The sequence below is a fragment of the Lycorma delicatula genome, chromosome 6 (assembly GCF_047948215.1).
Source record: "Lycorma delicatula isolate Av1 chromosome 6, ASM4794821v1, whole genome shotgun sequence".
NCBI lineage: Eukaryota > Metazoa > Arthropoda > Insecta > Hemiptera > Fulgoridae > Lycorma > Lycorma delicatula.
Genome location: NC_134460.1, coordinates 55185602 through 55206876, shown reverse-complemented (window position 1 = coordinate 55206876; position 21275 = coordinate 55185602). Strand labels below are relative to the sequence as shown.

Below are 21275 nucleotides of genomic sequence, written 5' to 3'. Positions count from 1 at the left end.
AAGAAATTTAATAAAAATAAAATTTAATTTAATCAAGGGCTGATATCATAATTTTTTTTTTAAGAAAGCTCTTAAATAATCAGATGACGACAACGTAATCAAACTAGCGATACAAAACATAACCTGCACAAATAATTATTCATTGCCTCAAATAGAAATGTAAATATAACCTCGTTTGAGTTACTGCTTTATAATTTTTGTTGTGCGAATTAAAGAAAAACGAAATGGGAAATAAGTTATTACGTTATGGTTTTGATTGCTTATAACAAACTTACCCCTTTTATTGTATTAGTCATTTCGCTTGTGACGTATTTCACTGTGAATAATAATTATATTTATTTTAATGGTAATTTAAATAATTAAATATTTCAGTGGTTTATTTATTTCATTTTAAATACTGAATAATATATAATTTTTTTATGAAATAGTTAAGCCCTGTTGAAGTTTTCGTTCAGGTGGTTTGTATTTTGTGAAATATTTCTAGTATATTTGATCACCTTTATAAAGGACTTTAATTAATTTCATATAATCGTTCACTTTGTATTATCAACGATACATCCCAAGTTTATAAACATATACTTTTAAATTGGTTGTACCCTTTAATTATTTTATTACATATATATGTATTCTTATGTATTATGTGGGATTTATAAGTTTAGCTTTGTCCAATATGCATCTTAGCAACAGGTTGAATTTCTACAGTGATGAGAGATCTGGCATAGCCATCTCTACCCACAGAGGTGCCATGAAGTGAGACTAGCAACAACACCCTTCAGAAGTATTTTATTGCTCTCACTCTGGCCAGTGGGCATCTGTTCCATCACGATTCTTTGGGAAAGGAGGTTGGAGTATCATTGCCCAGAATGGATAAACCCAGTTGTAAATTACCGTCCCAGGATGGAGACTGCATATTAATTATTAACAATGTTGCATTGCCCATTTCTAATGTATCCTAAATTGTTTAATTTTTTCATCCCAATACTGAAAATATAACTGAGAACAGCTCAAGAAGTTTGCATGAATGCAGTTTCAATTATTCATCAATACTTTCTACACTTAACCAAAACTCATGCTATGAATAAATAATTACATTTAAACTATAAGAATATGTAGATCTACAAAAAAAACTGTAATTCTTGTGAATACACAGGTATAATTTAACATACCAAGAGTTGGTTACTTTGGCAATAGTGAGTGAAAACTAAATAATTGAAAAAGTTATGAGTTAAAAATGCATTGATATTAAAGACTAATATATTTTTGGGATTCATTACAGTTAATAAAGTGATTGGAAAAAAGTGAGAGCTTATTTATATAGTTTATCTTACTAATTGTTAAAAAAAAATAGAATGTTTCATTGTAAAATTCGATCCAGCTGTAGTAGATTATTTTAATTGCTGAAAGGTTAAAAAAAATAATTGTTCTAAGAAGTATAATAGTAATTTACATTCAATGCTGTTGTGCTTCTCCTTTAACAATGCTCTTATTTATTTTTTTTATTTTAAATAGGTAAGAAACCTACCTCTTTAATATAAAATAGCAATAAAATTGTACCACAGATTTGTGGTACAATTCTTCATCTTTCAAGATGAGAACTATATTCTGCAGTACTAAACCAATAAGTAAGTTTTTAGGGTTAATGCCACATCATCTGATAGAATGGGTTGTTTAATAAAACACCAAACCAACCTGAATAGAATAGTTCTAAGTAACCAGTGAAGGGAATCTGCTCTTAATCAAGATATGAATACAAAAGCAGTCTTTGAAAAATGAATTCCAGCAGTAATTAATACCTCAAAATAGTAACCATAAAAGTTTATTTTAGTTGTACTTATTTAAAATATCTTTAACCCTATCTAATAAATTTTCTTTTAACCATTCCCTGGTAACTCAGTATCGAGTGTAAGTTGATTCAAATGTTTAATATAAATCTAAACCTAAATTTAAAACTATTTTAATTACTTAATGTATTATTGGAAATTGAAATGAATTTTCCAAGGAAGTAAAAATATTTCTGTTAAAAAACTGCTTTAGTTTTTATATATATTTATATATAAAAACATAACATATTTATATATTAAAAAATATTTATTTATATATATAAATATATTTTAAACATACTAATATCACATAACAATTTCTTCTTGAACTCTAACTTAAAATGGCTTTAATTCAAATAATATTCCACATTGACTTTCACAAACTTGCATGTTTTACTTATTCTTCGTAATTATAAGTGTCAAAATTTCTTTTAAAATCTGTCTGAATACAGTTGATAATTCCTTCATAAAGAACAGTCAAGGAATAGTCTTTGATTATATGTCTTTAAAAAATTGTTTAGTTTCATATTTTTCATCCAGAACATATTTAATTGCTTTCTTTTGTAGTATAAAAACTTTTCTAAATTTTGTTCACATATGATCCCAAAATAATACTGAATATTAAGCAGGAAAGATTTAACATGTTTTTGAGTTAACATATAGAGATTAGGCATTTCTCTTTCCTTATAAAAGATTAAAGAACAAGAACAAGGGCCGACCATTATGGTTAAATTTTAATGTTACAGTTTCTTGGTTATTTCTTCCAGTTAGTATTAGTTATCGGGTTATAACTATTAACACATCTTGACATAGCAATTCTTGGATGAACTCAACTGCTGGATTCCAAATAATTATTCTAAATAAGGGTGTGGTTGATCCCAGGACAACTCAGTTATCTTAAACCCACCCGGTTGGTCTAGTGGTTAACGCATCTTCCCAAATCAGCTGATTTGGAAGTCGAGAGTTACAGCGTTCAAGTTCTAGTAAAGCCAGTTATTTTTACACGGATTTGAATACTAGATCGTGGATACCGGTGTTCTTTGGTGGTTGGGTTTCAATTAACCACACATCTCAGAAATGGTCGAACTGAGAATGTACAAGACTACACTTCATTCACAATCATATATATCATCCTCATTCATCCTCTGAAGAATTATCTAAACGGTAGTTACCGGAGGCTAAACAGGAAAAAGAAAGGAAACTCAGTTATCTTATTAATTACTGGCTAATTCACAAACAGTATCTCATGTGTACAACTTCACTGTAAAAAAAAAATTACTTTATTTTCAATTGATAGGCACTAATGGATCAATTTGAGTTTCAAAATAAACCCAAACTTCATTACAACCAAAATATTTTATTATAGTGCTATATCATTTAATAGTTGTGATAGAGATCTGCATAAGACCAGACAATTTTCTGTTGAGTAGAATGAAATGACTTTACACCATAAAAATTTTGAAAAAAGCAAATCTTTAGTTATTAAAAATAATATACTAATCTTCTTTGTTAATTATTAGGATTAATATTTATTAATTTAATTGTTTTAATCCATTTAAATTATTTTTTGTAGATAATAATGAAAGTCAAGTATTATTTATTGCCATTACAAGTGCACAAGAAAATTTTGAGCAAAGAAATTCAATTAGAAGAACTTGGGTGAAATTAGTTAACAATAGTGTAATAAAATACAATTTTTTAATTGGAAAAAAGTTTTGCCCAATTCCCCCCAATTACAGATTATCAAATCTTTCCTGTGAAGAATGGATACCATTAGTAAATAATGGTAAGTATTTAATACAATATGCTTGTATATTCAGTAAGTAAAATTTAAAAAAACAGTTGTTTTAAAGTTGATTAAAACAGTTTGTAAATGATTGGTTCATCTTCATCAAATTGGTACAAAATTAATTTATTAATGATACAGGAACACTTTGTAATTTTAGCCATAATCATATGATGAATTTGTTTTATTTACTCATCTTTTCAGCTGGTGTCCTATATTTGGTTGGGATCAAGAAGGATCTCGTGCCATAAAAGTTTTTTTTTGCGGCATGCAAATGTGGAAAATGGGCTATTTTATTAATTTAATGTAGAATAATTATTATTTGTTTAATTAAAAGGTATAGCTGCTGAACTACATCTTTCTCAGAATTGAATTGTTTTGGAATTATAGTGTTTTCGAATTGGTTTTCCTTAGGGTCTGTTTGGCTGGTAAAATATTTTTCTGTTTCTATATGAACATTATATCCATGTTACCTGCCTCTGCAGAATTCATTTATGATTTTTGTATAAGTGGTGTAAAAAAAGCCTGGAGTGAAAAAAGTTTGGGCTTGGTAAGTAAAATTGCAGGATATTCATTAACTGTAAGGAAATAAGAAGGTTGTTTTTATATGAGTATTTCTATAATTACACATCTCATTGTTTATCAGAATTATACCTGCATTGAATTTGTTAAATTAAATAGTGAAAAAAATATGAAAAATAGCACTCACAACTGAATCTCATTAAAAATACATTTATACTTTTATAGTGTATAGGATTCAGTGCAATAACAATTTTAGTTTCTTTTTTTATAAAGTTAAAACTGATATTGTGCATAGTAAAACCTAATGTTGTCTGGAATTCGTAAAAGTTGAAACGTTACTGATAATGGCCATTAAAATATCTTGAAAAAGTTTTGGTATAAATTTTATATATATATATTTCTATTCCTAATAGTTGTAATCTGTTCAACTTCCAAATAATAAGCAACCCCATGGTTAGGCTTGCCATGCTTTTTTGGGTCCAACCTGGGACATATTTTTGAAATTACCAAAAAGTCTTAACAGTTTACTGAAACATTAAACTTTTATTTATTCAGTTGTATTTTTCACTAGATATGACTTTTTTCAGAAATGGTTTGTTTTAATTACATCACAAAATTCACAACAACAAGGTTCTGAATTAAGTTTAAAAATAGATACTGATAGTCTACCTCTTTCTGCAGACCAAATTTTCCCCATAATTGAAAAAACTCTTAACTGGAGCAGATGTCCTAGACGAAGGCATCACAAACTCAACCATTTTAGAAATATTGCAACGTGAAATATCAGTCTTTTGAAACACCTTAAAAATTGCTTTCCACTGAAGCAATTCTTTGGTATAAGATGGTATAAATTTATGGGTTTTCCTTTCCTGAAGTTGACAAATTAATTCAAAATATGTCTGAAATGCTTCTATTGCTGTAGTAGAATTAGCTTTCAATTTCAGAAGTACATTATTAAATAACTGTTGATTACCATATAAAAATTTCAAAAACAGTTCACTTTCTAGATTTTCAAAAAAATAAAATAATTTTGGGCATTTGTAACAAGATAAAAAGTATGATTTTAGGCCATCAAAAATTGAAAGAATTCTTTCTATTGCAGGCAACAAACTAAGGAACCTTGCTCTGCTATGAGGTAATACTTTTTTGTAACCTGTTTCCACAAATTCACAGAACTCTTAAGTTTCGTTACTCTTACTGTGTATATGGGAAAATATTTATACATTTTTTTAACAATACTGTCAATCCAGGTAGAGAATTACATGTTGTTTGTACTGAATTTTGTACAATGTGGGCTGAATAACTAATTCCTGAAATAGATCTATGTGAATCACTTTGAATTTTTTGAACACATTTTCATTCCCCTTTCTCTTCACACCACCAAAATTACTGTTAGTGTTATCAGCAATATAACAAACCAACTTTTTTCAAGTTTGTGTTTTTTCATACACTGCAAAAGATACTGTGTCAAAATTTGAGCAGTTTCACCTAACACTTCATCAAAATGTAAGTTTAACTTGAATTTCCTCCTCTCGACTGAAATATCTTACAATTGGAATAAGTTTTACTTCTCTTCTGTTTGAGCTATTCATCATTACTGTTACTTAATTAATGTTTTCCAAAGAATGCAACACATTATCAAAGATAAATGGTAAAATAATGTTAACAATAACTGCCTTGGTTTTGGTTCTAGCAGATGAAAATTTTGGGTCGTATAACTTTTTAACCTGTTTAGATGTGCAATCTGATGTTTTGAAACTGAGTTCATGTCTAGCAGTGTGGTATGAAAATGTAGCTTCCATAGCAGCACATTCCAGATCACTGTTATTTTTATTCCCATCTTTGGCTTTAAAAAAATCTCTTATGTTTGCTGAAGCAGTAGCATTAATAGCACTCTTATGTTTAACTGTTTTCACATGGTTTTCAATATCACCCTTTACTTAATGTGCAACAGAAAATTCTCCAGTACATGGTGTGCATTAAACATGTTCATTGTTACTGTTATTACACAATTTCAAAAATTTGTATTCCTGTTGCAGGTTAACATTAAACACACATTTTCTTTTGCCCATTGCTAAACGATAGGCAAAAAACAATTACGAGATAAAATGATCAAAAACGTGTAGACAAGTTACTTCACATGAAAACAACATACATATTACCCACAGTAATACAAAACCAGGACTGTTCAGGCTAATCCTTTATGTATGGTAGGCCTATCCATGGCTCAATGAGAGAGAACGATATGTATTACATGTGATATGTAAATGAGATGTAGTCATACAGATTCAGGTTGACCATTCCTGATTCATGTGTGGTTAATTAAACCCCAACCACCAAAGTACATTGGTTTACATTGTCTAGTATTCAAATTCAAATAAAAGTAACTTACTTTTACTGGGATTTGAACCTTTAACTTCAAATCAGTTGTTAAACAGCTGATTTTCAACAAAAGGTTTTTAGCACTAGACCAACCTGGTGGGTCATGAATTATATTAAAATTAATTTGATTCAGTTTGTCATTGTGAATTATTAGTTTTGAAAAAAATAATGATTGTAGAAATTACTGCGTACCATACAACATATTTGGCATATCTTTTTTATTGCAAACTTGAAAATGTGTAGGATATAACCAGTTCATTCAGTGTTCTCCCATCTTTTGTATTGTTTGTGTTTTTTAAATGACCTTCAGAGAAAAGTGCAGTATTACTTCCAGTCGCATGGTGGAAGTGAGGGGGTGATAATGAATTTTCTTTAAATTTTGAGGTATGAGGAGTATACTATTCACTTAAAATGTGGTAAGCCTATGTATAAAATTTTGTGACTCAAAAACTACTATATCAATTTCATTGATTTTATATATGATCTAGTATTGTATCTGAAGTTGGGCATGTAAAAATTTGATAAAGATTGGTCAAGTGGTTCTTGAGTTACACTCAATTTAAGGTCAAAAAAATTTGAGTAGGGCAAGTTACAAACGTGATTCATTGTGATGCTGCAAGTTTGGAAAGTTGACATATTTTATTTGCAGTATTTATTGTTAGCAATATTGTTTTGCATATTCAGATAGTGTTACCTAGTTTGAAAGTCATGATGACTGGGTATGTTTGAGCAGGCCAAATGAAAAAAAATAAAATAATGAAAAGTTGGTCTTAAAATAAAGTTGGCATAATAAAGGTAATTGTTAAATAATAGTTTCTTAGAAAGACTAAGTAAAGATTTAAAAGGCTAGTTCCTCCAATTATAACTTACGGAGATCACAGGCGCCTGACCTAATCTAAGAAATTTAAGGCTTGGAAATATATAAGGATGAATTTTTAAATCAGCAAAAGAGGTGATTAGGAGTAGGCTGAAAATGATTTAAGAGATACGAAAGGAAAAAAGTAAATGCTGTTGAAGAAGACATAATTGTATACTTTCTGCTATTCAAATAAATATTGGAACATAGATAAAATGTAAATATTTTAATTAATAGTGACAGAATTAAGTGGAGATGGGTATGTTTAAATTAGGTTCTTAAAGGATTGCTGGCCTCCATGGCACAAGTGGTAGCGTCTCGACCTTTCATCCAGAGGTCCCGGGTTTGAATCCATCAGGCATGGCATTTTCACATGCTACTTGTCATTCGTCTCATCCTCTGAAACAATACCTAACAGTGGTCCCAGAGGTAAAAATAAGGGTGTGTGTGTGTATATATATATATATATATATATAGAACTATGTATTCTATATATATATATATATATATAGAACTGATTTTGGACTTAGTAAAAGTAAGAAACATGATAATATAATTTTTTTTGTATAATCAAAATTTTATTTCATAAAAAATGCACAATTCAAATAATTTTTTCCCAAATTTTTCAATATTTTTTTTAAATCTATTTTTCAGGTGTAAACAGAGAAAAATTTTATAGTACAGTTGAAAAAGTGAGTAATTGTTCTGGAGAAAATAGTGTAAGTGGTTATAAAGGGTTTTCTTTTCTACTAAATCATGGCATTATCTTACATTACACTGGTATTCAATTAAATATTTTGAAAAAATGTAAGAACCCAATTAGACTAATTCTTGTAGATGCTATAACCTCAAAGAAAATAGCCTCATCAACATTCATATATAGCAATGAATTTAATAAAGGTAATTGCATGCTAGTGTTTTATATATGTGTATATATATCATTATTAACTACTATGGTCACTAGCCAATATACTTCAGTAGCATCTATTACTTACCCATAAATAATCACTCATTAATATTTTAATAACATAACTGAACATTATACAGATTTTGTTAGAAATACTGGGTTTAATACTCAATTGATAACAAACAAAAATTGTCTGGAAGGACCAAGGGAAGCTGTGGTAAAAACTCTGATTATATAGCAACATTACTTGTAAAAATTTAATGAATGGAAAAAGTTATAGTCCATATTTAGTCTAATTAATGCTAATATAATAACAATTATATGGAACAAAAATGATGCAATATATATTGTAAATGAATAAAATTGATATACAATAAAATATCAATGTTAAACATGTTAAACACCAAATATTTCATTGTGTACTTAAGTACATTTAAACAAACACACAAGTATTGAATAAAAATTCTTCCAATAAGTAATATTGGTTTTGTTGAAGTTGTTAATTTTAAATAAATTGTTTGAAAGATCTTAGATCATTGAATAAGTGTTTAAAACAATAGTACTTAATTAATTTAGTAAAAGTGAAACTTGCAGTTCTGTTGTATGGTTTGATATAAGCAATTATTATTTTTTTAGAAATAAATTACTTTTTCTTTTTTGTTTAGTAAATTTTGCACATTTGTAAACTTAAATGCTAGAGAATTTTTATTGTATTAAATATCTGTCCTCATGAATCATAATTTCTAGTATAAATAGATTTTCTGGAAACTTGTTCCATCTGCCTAAAGTGATCCCAAAATGTATATATATTTTACATGAAAATATATATAAAATCATAAAAAGATTAACAATAATTCCATACTTAGTTATTAATGAAACTGCTTTAAAATAAAACATATATGGTTTTATCTTGTTGCAGATAAAATAAATTTGGTCATCTAATGATAATTTGTCATCCAACAAAACACCCAAAGTTTTGCACTATGGACATTAAAAATTCTACTTTTATCAATAATCAAAACATCTACTAATGTTTCACCGTAATCGAAACATGATTATGGAGAAACACATTGCAATGGTTTTTTCTATGTCTGAAGTTAGATAGTTACAATTCATCACCCATTGAAAGATTTTTGAATTGCTAACAGAATTTTCATATAATAAATATGACAGAGATAACTGTATCAGTTATATCATCTGTAAAGAGGTTAATAGTGAATAGTAGGATTTCTTAAGTTCATTTATAAATGTCAAGAACATCATTCATAAATGTTAAAAAAAGCAAAGGTTTAATATTTGACTTGTTGTTTAATCAAATAATACAGGCCATCTAGAATGTAAACAACCTTGGATGAGTTTTATTCACAAAAAAGGAAGTAAAACAGGATGTAAGAGTAAGTAATATCACAGCATCGGTGATTTAGCTGAACAAACAAATAATAATAATAAAGAAGTTGAGATCAGAATTGTTTTCCTGCAGGCCATCCTTGTATTAGTATCTACTTTCTATTAAATAGTTGATGAAAAAAAATTGTTTGAGGAAGAGAGTTTCATCTAATGTTTATGGCCATAAAAAATATCTACAATAATTCCAATAAGTGGGCTTTCAAAAATTTTTTATAGACCAGGTAAAAATTCTGTTTTAATTAGTTTGGATCAAATGTATATATATAGTTAATGCTCTAGTGTAGTGACAGTGGGAAGAGAGTATCTGAAAAATATAAATAAAAATAGGATAGGTGGCTTGCACCAAGGATGTTGTATTCTCCCCCACTCTTCGTAGTATTTTTTTTTAAATGAGGTTTTAACATATTTGATGTTTTAAGTGAAAATGTATGGGGTTGGTGCTGGATGACAGTTTTGTTTTCACAATGCTCTTCATAGTTGATATATCAGAAGATAAGAGGATGTGTTATACATACTGATGGCATTAGTGTAAGAAGTGGAGCCTCACTATTAATATTAAAAAAAACCACAGGATATAGTGGTAAGTATCCTGGAAGAAATACACAGACATTGGACCTATTGAAATAGTAAAAGAAATAAAATATTTGTGAGTTATTTTAGCTAATGATGATCAACATAAATAATACATTAAACACAAAGTAGATTAAGGTTAAATGCTAATACTGAGGGTGTATTTTATGGATTAATACAACTGGTTGAAGAAAGAGTGATTTTTAAAGATATCTTAGAGTTATATTACATAGAACTAGGTTTGAACTATTAAACAGGAAATTGATGTCAATTAGTGGTGACATCGTTGCAAGGTTACATGTCTAGTAACCTTGTAATTAAACCAGTAATGAGGAGATTAAAAAAAGAGTGAAGGTGCAGGTTAGTATTGTGGATTTGTTAGAAAGGAATAAATTACTGTGATCACTTAATATAGATGGTAGAGGATATCAGAAGATAAGAGGATGTGTTATACATACTGATGGCATTAGTGTAAGAAGTGGAGCCTCACTATTAATATTAAAAAAAACCACAGGATATAGTGGTAAGTATCCTGGAAGAAATACACAGACATTGGACCTATTGAAATAGTAAAAGAAATAAAATATTTGTGAGTTATTTTAGCTAATGATGATCAACATAAATAATACATTAAACACAAAGTAGATTAAGGTTAAATGCTAATACTGAGGGTGTATTTTATGGATTAATACAACTGGTTGAAGAAAGAGTGATTTTTAAAGATATCTTAGAGTTATATTACATAGAACTAGGTTTGAACTATTAAACAGGAAATTGATGTCAATTAGTGGTGACATCGTTGCAAGGTTACATGTCTAGTAACCTTGTAATTAAACCAGTAATGAGGAGATTAAAAAAAGAGTGAAGGTGCAGGTTAGTATTGTGGATTTGTTAGAAAGGAATAAATTACTGTGATCACTTAATATAGATGGTAGAGGATAGGTTGCCTAGACACATTTTTAAATAAATATAGGAAAAGAGACAGACTAAGAATTCACTGGAAGCAACAAAGAATCTTGAAAAGGCATGAAGCCATTTGATAGGAAAAGTGGCATGTAGAATGGTCAAAGTAACCACTACTATGAGATCCTTCCATAAAAATAAAAAAAAAGAAAGCATAAATTCAGTGACACTTCTCTGGATGTCCATCCCATGGTCAGCATTTTGAAATGAGGATCTACATTTTTTTAGGGTTCTGTTATCTAAACATAAAATTTCAAATGTTTTTAAAGCTCCTTTGATTCTATCTTGCCAAGCTTTTTTTCATTAACAAGAAGTGCAGAACAGAAATTGTACTGATTTTTTAATTTTCATAATAATTTTTATATAAAATTAATTAAACATAATTTGCATTGTTAACATTTTGTATCATATTTGTTTCTGATCCTTTTTTATTCTAGGTTGTTACTTTACTTAGATTCTGTAATTTCTACTAAGTCCATCAGACTTTAAAAAAATGCAGTTTTTATTTTTTACTACTGTTCCTTCCATTAATTAACTCTGAAGAACTACAATAGCGTACAAATTAAATCAAACACAGATATTATAAAAAGTAACTTTATTTAGATAAAAAATAATATCTGTACAATTTGTGAATATCTAATAATTAATATGCTCTCCTCCTTTATTCTTAATTTCAAGAAGTGTACTACACATTTTTTTTTTTTATTTCTTCACCATGAAACCATACCAGTATTAATGAGGCATTAATGAGGTCAATTTTTGTGGTACAAAACATTTTCAAGAGTCGTTTTTTGACTATTGCTCAAAGATTTTTAACTGGTTTAAGTCTGGGGAGTTGCCTGATCGCAGGAGCACTTTAATAAATTTGTTCTTCAAAAAACTTTTACACGTTTTTGGTAAACTTTTGCAAAAGATTTGGCGCCATGCCATACTGCCAATCTTGTTGCCTTTTAGGAATTTGTTTTGAAATTGTGTCACAACCCTTTCCTTCAGAATCTTGATATATACATCACTTTTCAACATACCAGCTACTGGAAGTAATGAATAAGAGCCTTGAAATGTGAAACAACCCCAAAAACGTTTTTACAGGGGATGTTTAATTGATTGTTGGATATGAGCTGATGTATTTTCATCTGATGCTTTTCTAATGTCATAGAATAACATTATCAGAAGCATAACATTTTTCCAGTCTTCTTTGGTCAGTTAGTATGTGCTTTGACCCGCAAGAACCTTTTTTCATATTTCTGATGTTAAAAGCTGCTTTTTAGCTGGCTGATAAGCTTTCCATCCAGCTGCAACAAGTCAGCATCCAACTGTTGTCATCTAAATCTCTTCCACCGGTTGCTAATTCTTGATTTCAGTACAGCAGATAATTTTGAATCACTTTTTCTCACTAATAACTGATCCTGTGTTGGAATAGTTCTTCTTTTATGGCCACATTTTCTTTCCTTTGAAAAGAACCAGTTTCTTTAAGATACCATTCACTATCCGTAGTCCAACACTACACTCAGAAGTTATTTGTTGTTGAGTCATAATGGTGTGCTCAGAAAGAGAAACAGTTTTCAAATGCTTCCTTGGAGCTATGTGCATTATTATATATTCAGGACACACAGAACAATCCACCGGGTTGGTCTAGTGGTGAACGGGTCTTCCCAAATCAGCTGATTTGGAAGTCGAGAGTTCAGCGTTCAAGTCCTAGTAAAGCCAGTTATTTTTACACGGATTTGAATACTAGATCGTGGATACCGGTGTTCTTTGGTGGTTGGGTTTCAATTAACCACACATCTCAGGAATGGTCAAACTGAGAATGTACAAGACTACACTTCATTTACACTCATACAATTCATCCTCTGAAGAATTATCTAAACGGTAGTTACCGGAGGCTAAACAGGAAAAAAAAGAGAGGACACACAGAACAGAATATAATTTTTTAATAAAAGATAAAATAAAACTTCACAAAACACTATTTATAACTTGAAAATTGTTAATAACCAACAAACAGTAATCTCATCACACAAAACCTTAACTCAAAATACCTTAACTAACCACACTCATCTTGCTAGTAGAATTTGTAAGGTATATGCAGATTACATGAAGTGCAGGACTTCAAACTTTGCATAATAAGTAACTAAGGTGTTAGTTGGCAGAAAACCTATTATTGAAACAAAAGATCACAATTTCATCAAGCTCCATCACCATCCTGGCCTAGTAGACAAAAATTAACATGATTGTTCCAATTCTTGTGGTATTCGTCAAAGGAATAAAAAAAAAGGGAAGGAAAATTAATCCACAGATGGCTGCAATTTTCATTTGAAATCAGAATAATTATCAATTTTGCCCAAGACTGGTAATAGTTTGCCTCTAAATAACTATTCCAAATTAATTACTGTAAAGGCTTATATATATAATACTTTAATATTGAACTTTGCTGTATATTTTGTTTCAGTAAATATTTCATGGAAAGGAATAAAAAAAATACTATTACCAACAGGATTTGAAGGGAAATTTTTCTTAGAAGGAGACTGCGCCTTTGAAGAAAATAATTGTGCAAACTTAATAGTAAATGACAAAACAAATATAATTAGATTTTTACATGTTTTTAATGGTAATATGACATTTGCTTATACAAATCATGTTTCTATGCATTTTGGATTTAACTTTTCTGTTAGAGGTAAGTTTTTTATCTGATATGAAATATAATAATTTGTTTATCATTATTGTAAGATACCATTAAGCATAATTGTTATAAGCAACCTGACAAACTTGAGAATACAGGCTTACTAGGAAAAGAGGAATAAAGTGGTTTTCCTTTACCTAATTCACTAAATCAAATACACTGTTGTTCATCACCCATTCCAAGTCCTCCAAAATGTAGATCACATTGATTAGTAATTGGCTGTAGATTGATCAAGTTGTAATATTCTGAAAGTCTCTGGATATTTTATGAAGCTTTGTTTACTTTGACTCATTGGCTAATTGTCCCTTGTTCATGGACTAAATATAATTGTAGCTTGTACATCTATTTTCTTTAGCACATTCAGTTACAGTTACTGACGAAAGATAAATTTTATAACTTTTGAAAAATACCAAGCTTGACCATATCCCTGAATTGCTAGGCATGAATGTGTTAATTAGAAACCACAAAAGAATAAGACTAGGAGACAGTATTGAGGACCAATAAAATATAACTAGCTGGTGGTCAAACTTGCACCCAACTATCAATCTTCCACACCAGAAGATTAACCCTCTACAACACACCTTAACACTTGTAAACAAAACTACTTTTAGAGAAAGCAGCTATTAATGGTGCTTCTTTAGATATATTTTACACCATCATAGCTATCAGAAAGGCTGGGGCTAATAATGTAAAGCAACGGATTATTGTATCTTTTTCAGCTATGAAAAATTTAAAAGAAAAGAAATATATGAAGTTAAAAAAAGAAGATATATATATTTAATTAATATAATTTATAAATTTATCTATTAAAAAAGCTTTTAATTTGTGATTTTAAAAAAATGTTTATATTTTAATTCTTGAATTTCAATTTTAATTTAATTTATAAAATTAAAAAAAAAAGTCATATATTATTGAAAAAATTGTTATATATATTTAATTTTATTTGAGTATAATATGTAGTTTGACACAAACATTTAAAAAGTAAATTACAACTGAAGATGTGGGTTGCTACAAAAGCGCTATTATAAGATATGAAAAAATAAGGTAAGTGTCATCTTATTTAATTTATATTTCTGTACGTAGATGGATCAAGTTGGATTATATGTACAATATATATACTTATACATAGATTGGCTTTACCAACAAGAAATTTATTAACCAATCAGGTTTAATATTTAAATTAAATTTTGGTTATTTAAATGAAACAAAATGATGTGGACGTCATGTAAAATGAAATATAAAAAGTGAAGTGTACAGTTTTTAAAACATTAAAAAACCATCAAGTAAAGTAATAAAACTTCAAGATAAAAAGAATAAATATAAACATTATTGGTTCAACTCATAAAATTCATATAGAAACTTGTTATTTGCATCACATACGTTCTGTCTGTTTCTGAAATGTGTATGGAAATTCTGGTTATATGTTTAAAATTAGTATAAGTTTATTGCATTTTTTTCTTTAAACTACTGATCTTGTTGAAATATGTATATTACCCAATATTATTACAACTTAAGTCAGAAATCTTTTCAGTAATACATTTAAACCATACAATCTACAGAATTATGTATTTATACATCAGGAAGCTTCACTAGCAGGTAGAAGATTCTCAGTATTGCGTTAAGTACCAGTAATTTGTGAATATTACAGATGGATATTATCTTCTACATAGATATTACCTGTTTTTTTTTATAAAAAATAATTCATAATAATAAACTCTAGCTTTTAAGAATATTTCTAGAAAATGTGACTAATAATTTTACAAAAAATATGTTTTCTTTCTTTACAGATGTTAATTCTATTCATGAATTAATTTCAAAAAAAAATGAAGCATGGACAAAGTGGAGAAATCATAAAGAAGATATAATGAATCAATTAAAGAATGAAATTAATTTATACAAAGATATTTTATTATTAGATATTATTGATGTTTATAGTAACCTTCCTTTAAAAATGCTAAATTTTTATCGATGGTAATAGTATTCATAATTTATAAGCAAATCTTGATAGAAACTCATATGTGTTAATTATCTATCCTGTTATGCTTCTGTATTAAAAAAATTAAAAATGTAAATAACTACCCACTTCCAAATTATATAGAAATTGTTATCTTCCAAAAGATCATTCCAAGGTTAACTATACTGCTCCTTCAGTATCAAGCAATTAAGACATTAGTTAGTAAATATTTCAATGAGTTTTTAATTTCATGATAAACAACCATGAAGAAGATTTAGATTATCCAGTTAGTAATAACTAAACATCAACGTGCAATATTGTTCGTTAAAAGTAATTCTTTTGATTTTATTTCAAAATAAATTGGTCAAAGCATCTTTTTTAGATCTTGTGATTTATTAAAAATAGAAACTGAAGCATAATAATATAATTTCTTGTAGGCCAAAGTATTATACTATGAAATGTGAAAAGTGTGTTGTCTAATTTCTCACAAGTACAGTTTAGTTTTCTGCACATTGCATTTTAGTTTGCGATATTTGTAGATGTAATAAATATTTATTGATAATAATTGTTTTATTGATAATAATTGTCATGCTGTTCAATTAATAAAAATGCTAAGTACTTTTTCTTTATGTAGTTAGCTGTAAATTTCTCTTTTGATGCTCGTGAATGTATTTTCATCATATCTATATTTTCAATTGTAACACTAGCAACATAGTAAAAGAATATTATTTAATAATATTTCAGATACCATTTTGTTAAAATTTCAATTTGATATAAGTACACTCTAATTTAAATAAATCACTTTATAGAAAAGTATATATACTTGTCTGAAAATGTTTGTGCAATTACACTATAATATTAGTAGTTGTTCTATCTATCAGTTGGTTACATGCTAATCAGACTCAAATAAAGGCCTCATCTGTTATCACAGAAAATTAAGTACATCTTGGTCAAATTAAAAAAGTGCAATTCATCCAGAATTAATTGATTTATTCCAAAATCTATGTAATTATAAAATTATCTCTTGACTATTATATAATTTCTCTCTGAAATTAATACATATCATTTTTGACTGCTCTATGTGTGAATGAATAGTAGTGTGATTTTGTGCTACCATGGTTTATGACAGTCTTCTGTCTGATTTTTTTACACCAAACTATAATCTGTTCTATGCTTTAATCATTTTATTATTTATTCTATTATCTTCTTATAATCATCATTGTATATTTACCATTTTTTATAATCAAACTATTATCTTCTTTTTTAACCCCTATGTCAAAGCATAAATGAGCTTTACGTAGGAGGAGGAGACTCTTACATAAGACATCTGGCAGCCCATGCCCCCAGACATATAGGATTCCTACTTGTTTACCTCCTTTATCCATCCCCCCCCCTGAAACTACCATTAGGCATTATTTAAGAGGAATGCAAGCACCTGCTCACCCTTTCACTCAACTACATATCTTACAGCATAAATCAAAACAACATACCTGCAAAAATATAATATAATAGCCTTGCACCCTACCAATCATTTATCACCATGCAGCTCTAGTCCAGTTAACATCCACAATCCAACCTGAAACATCCCTCCTATTCAAACAAATATAATAGTACCACCCACCCATCACCATGCATCTCCAATCCGGTTTTACATACCTCAAACATTCCCGATCCAGAAACCAACATATTAACAGTCCTTTATAAGCACCTTAATTCTTACCTCATCCACCAGATATTAACCTCAATAATTGATAAGTTCTTCATGAAGTTCAGCATGCCTCATCAGCAGTGGGCAACCCACTAGGGACTCCCCCCCCCATACTTCACCATGTTGGCTGTCCATGCTCGCTATCTTCATAGACATTTTCATCTGTTTTCTGCCTCTGCTAGTCAACTGTAACTAGCTTTGCAAATTCAGTAACGAAGTCCCACTTTCCCTAGGACTTGCCATCCGACACTTGCTATTACACCTAGCCCTTAAACAATGAGCTCATCAATCCACCAATATATCGGGGCATGGCGGTATCTTGGAACCCACCTAGACATTGCTGCGTCGCAAGCGTTGCTGATCTGAGTCATAGCTCTTTGTACCTTGCACTCTGCAGCTCATCTACTAATGCATCACCTTCAGCTTAGCCTCCATCAGTAATTTTTTATCCAGTTTTTGGCAGGCCAGCCCTGAACATAAATATTTCTGTTGGTTGCCAGCACTGGGGAAATGGTCACAACAAAGCCTGATAGTCAGTGTGTGTGTATCCATCCTGTACATGCCTATTGGCCCCTTTCTAACCATGACATCATTGGCAAAAGTTAATTTGACAATGGATCCACCACAAATGTATATTCTGTGCCTTGATTTAAGAATACCAGACCCAAGGATGCCATAACCTCCAGTACTATCCAGCCCTTCTCGTTTGTAATTCCTGATCCCCACTTCACTGCCCATGCATTAAATCTTTGTTGTATACACAATTATTATTTTATTAATACATTTTTATCATTTAAATATAGTACTATTTATCATGATTCTAAGATCTTCAAAGTTTCTTTTTTTCTTTCTATCTTCCTAAAATTTTTATATCGGATACTGTACTTTACCAGCATAGCTTTATAAATTCATTTTATTTTAACAGAGTTTGGTAAAAGATTATTAACAGTATCTAGTATTAGTGTGAATGAAACCTCCACAATTTATTTATCAGTCGATAAAAGATTTATACTAAATTTAATTTTATACTGTATTATTAATACGAGTATTACTGTTCTGTATTCCAGGATATTTATTTTTATTTTAAAACCACTAAAATAATTATCTTTTGTTTTCAGGTTAAATATTGATAACAAAAACTACAAATATATATTAAAAACAGACGATGATGTATTTTTAGATATACCAAAACTTATAAAAGAGCTTATCACAAATAATGCTAAAAAATGGGATTGGTGGAGTTGTTTTCGATTAAACTGGCCTGTACAAAGAGCTGGAAAATGGAGAGAATTATATTTAAATTTGTCTGTATATCCAACTTTTCCATCAGGTGCAGGATATGTTTTGCATTATGAATTAGTAAAATATATAAATAAAAATTTTAAAAATCTTCCACTAAATATTCAAGGTGAAGATGTTGCAGTAGGTTTATGGTTAAATAATTTGAATCCAAAAATTAATACAGGTAAATACTGTCAATGGTCTTGTGATGATAACTGTAAAAGAGGAACCTGCAATATTATAGAATTGAATATTTCATCAATGTACACAGTTTGGGAAAAATATATTGCTTGTAATAATACCATTTGTTGGTGTTAACTAAAATACAGTTATCAAAGTTATTTAATGCCCTAATTACGCACACTTCACTTGATTCGGTACATACAGTTCACTACATTACAGTAACTTGATATAATACAGTAACATGGTTCCCACATATCCTCTAAATACCATAATATCATCACTTATTCTTTTATCATTCATATCACTTACTTTTTTATAGTGATAAAGAATTATTGTGATAGTGTATATATATATATATATATAAAGTTTACTGTAATAATTTTACTGTAATAAAATTACAGTAAATTTTATTAATCCAGTGATTATGCATTACTATATATATATATATATAAAATGTAGGATGATTTACCTTAATCCCCTATATATGCAGGAGTGTGCATTACATATTCATCTCAAATTACATTACAAACTTCAGATAAAATATAATAATCTATCATACATTTATTTATTTTATTTAAAACTTTTAATCTTTTTATATTAGGAATTTAAACTTTTATTCAGTTGTAAAAAAAAATTTAATTAAATTGTAAAAATTTTTACATGTGTAAAAATATGATGTCAAGGCATAAAATCAAATTAAAATTAAAATCAAATTAAAATAATTTTAAGTAAAACAATTATGCACGTTGTCCATTTAACTGAACTTGCTTTACTGTACTTTAATATATTAAATTATACATCAGTATCAAAATAGATGGGGTGCCATTACTGCAGCTTTCAAAATACTGTCATCCTCATATTCTGTCTGAATATATATATATTCAGACAGAATATATATTTATAGTATCTTTCTAAAATGTCTAATCCCTTCCTATTTGTATTCATATTATACTTTTTAATTTGTCCTAATATCAGATATTGTATGTTTATTCTTAATCATATGATCAGATATGTTAGAGAAACCCAGTTTACCTTTTTTATAATTTCTAAAATGTTCCAAGAATATAGCCTTAAAGGATCTACTGGCCTTTCCTATATAAATATGGTCACAATCATTACATTAAATTTTATAAATACCACTCAAATTATATAAATCAGATGAATCATTATATTTATTACTCATTAGGTGTTTTATTATGTGGTTATTTGTCTGTTACGCGGGTTTAAATTTATTATTATCATAAACCTTTGTAATATGTTCAAATTTTATCAGTATATACATATTTTAAATATACATTGTCAACTTTTTATGTGCTGTTTAGTGTTATTAAATGTGTATTATTTTTAATTTGTAACACTTATTTATTATGTATATTATCTATTAAAGAATTATCATAACCATTACATATAGCAATTTGTTTTATAATACCCATTTCTTTAAATTATTTTTATTTTCATTATACAAGGACTGTCCAGCAACTAACTTACATTTTGAAATAAAAAACCAATCAAATAAAAAAAAGAAATTTTATTATATATATTTGAAAGGGACAATCTTAAACTATTTTTCTACATAGTCACCATTTAAATTGAGGCACTTATCATAATGATGCGCAAGCTTTTCAATTCCTTCTCTGTAGAAATCTGCCACCTTAGATTTTTGGCACCCATCTTGCACAAAGTTTGTGATAACCAAGCTTCCTCAATAAATTTCATGCCGTAAACTTCATGAAATTTGGAGGAAATGAAGCGAGAGTTCCCTAATCGTAATGCAGCGATTTTCACAAACTTTATTGTTGATTTTCATCATCAGTCACAAGGCTAGGCTGACCACTACGATCCTAATCATGAACATTGGTGTGGCCATTTTTAAACTGAATGCACACACCACTGCCTCACTCCACCTTCACTCATGATTCCATTTTGGTACACCTCACAAAGTTGCTGATGAATTTCAACTGGTTTGAGGTTTTTTGCTAGTAAAAACCTAATCACTGAATGCACAATCTCACAACTCTTGAGATTTTTTATTGAAGTGCACATTTCAATAATTTACAACAAACACAGTAGAAAAATCACAGTCCACATGCCACGACAGCTTGATGTGTACTAAGTGTAGAAATGTTTTGATGCCAAGGTGGCGGCTTTATCCCCACTCATCTCCACACTAGGCATAAACGTAAGTTACTTTCTGGACCGCCCTCATACTTTGTATAATTAATTGCTCTATTTACCATGTTTATGTAAGTACTAATTTTG

The 21275-nt window shown here is 28.9% G+C and overlaps 1 protein-coding gene across 2 annotated transcripts; it reads left to right on the top strand.

The window, feature by feature from the left end:
* The first annotated feature begins 118 nt into the window (after positions 1–118).
* LOC142327084 (UDP-GalNAc:beta-1,3-N-acetylgalactosaminyltransferase 2-like) lies at positions 119–20420 on the top strand. 2 transcript variants are annotated; one of them, XM_075369918.1, is made up of 6 exons: positions 119–346; positions 3394–3606; positions 8021–8266; positions 13660–13884; positions 15678–15861; positions 18671–20420. In XM_075369918.1, the coding sequence occupies exons 1-6, from the start codon at positions 247–249 to the stop codon at positions 19149–19151; spliced, it is 1449 nt and encodes a 482-aa protein (XP_075226033.1). In that variant the 5' UTR covers positions 119–246; the 3' UTR covers positions 19152–20420. The 2 variants fall into 2 exon arrangements, with proteins under 2 accessions (XP_075226033.1, XP_075226035.1); XM_075369920.1 differs by lacking the exon at positions 3394–3606.
* Positions 20421–21275: the final 855 nt, after the last annotated feature.

Coding starts and splice junctions, on each gene's coding strand:
- LOC142327084 (XM_075369918.1), top strand. CDS start 247: ATGGTTTTGATTGCTTATAACAAACTTACCCCTTTTATTGTATTAGTC. Junction 347..3,393: donor TAATTATATTTATTTTAATG/GTAATTTAAATA, acceptor TATTTTTTGTAG/ATAATAATGAAAGTCAAGTA. Junction 3,607..8,020: donor GATACCATTAGTAAATAATG/GTAAGTATTTAA, acceptor TCTATTTTTCAG/GTGTAAACAGAGAAAAATTT.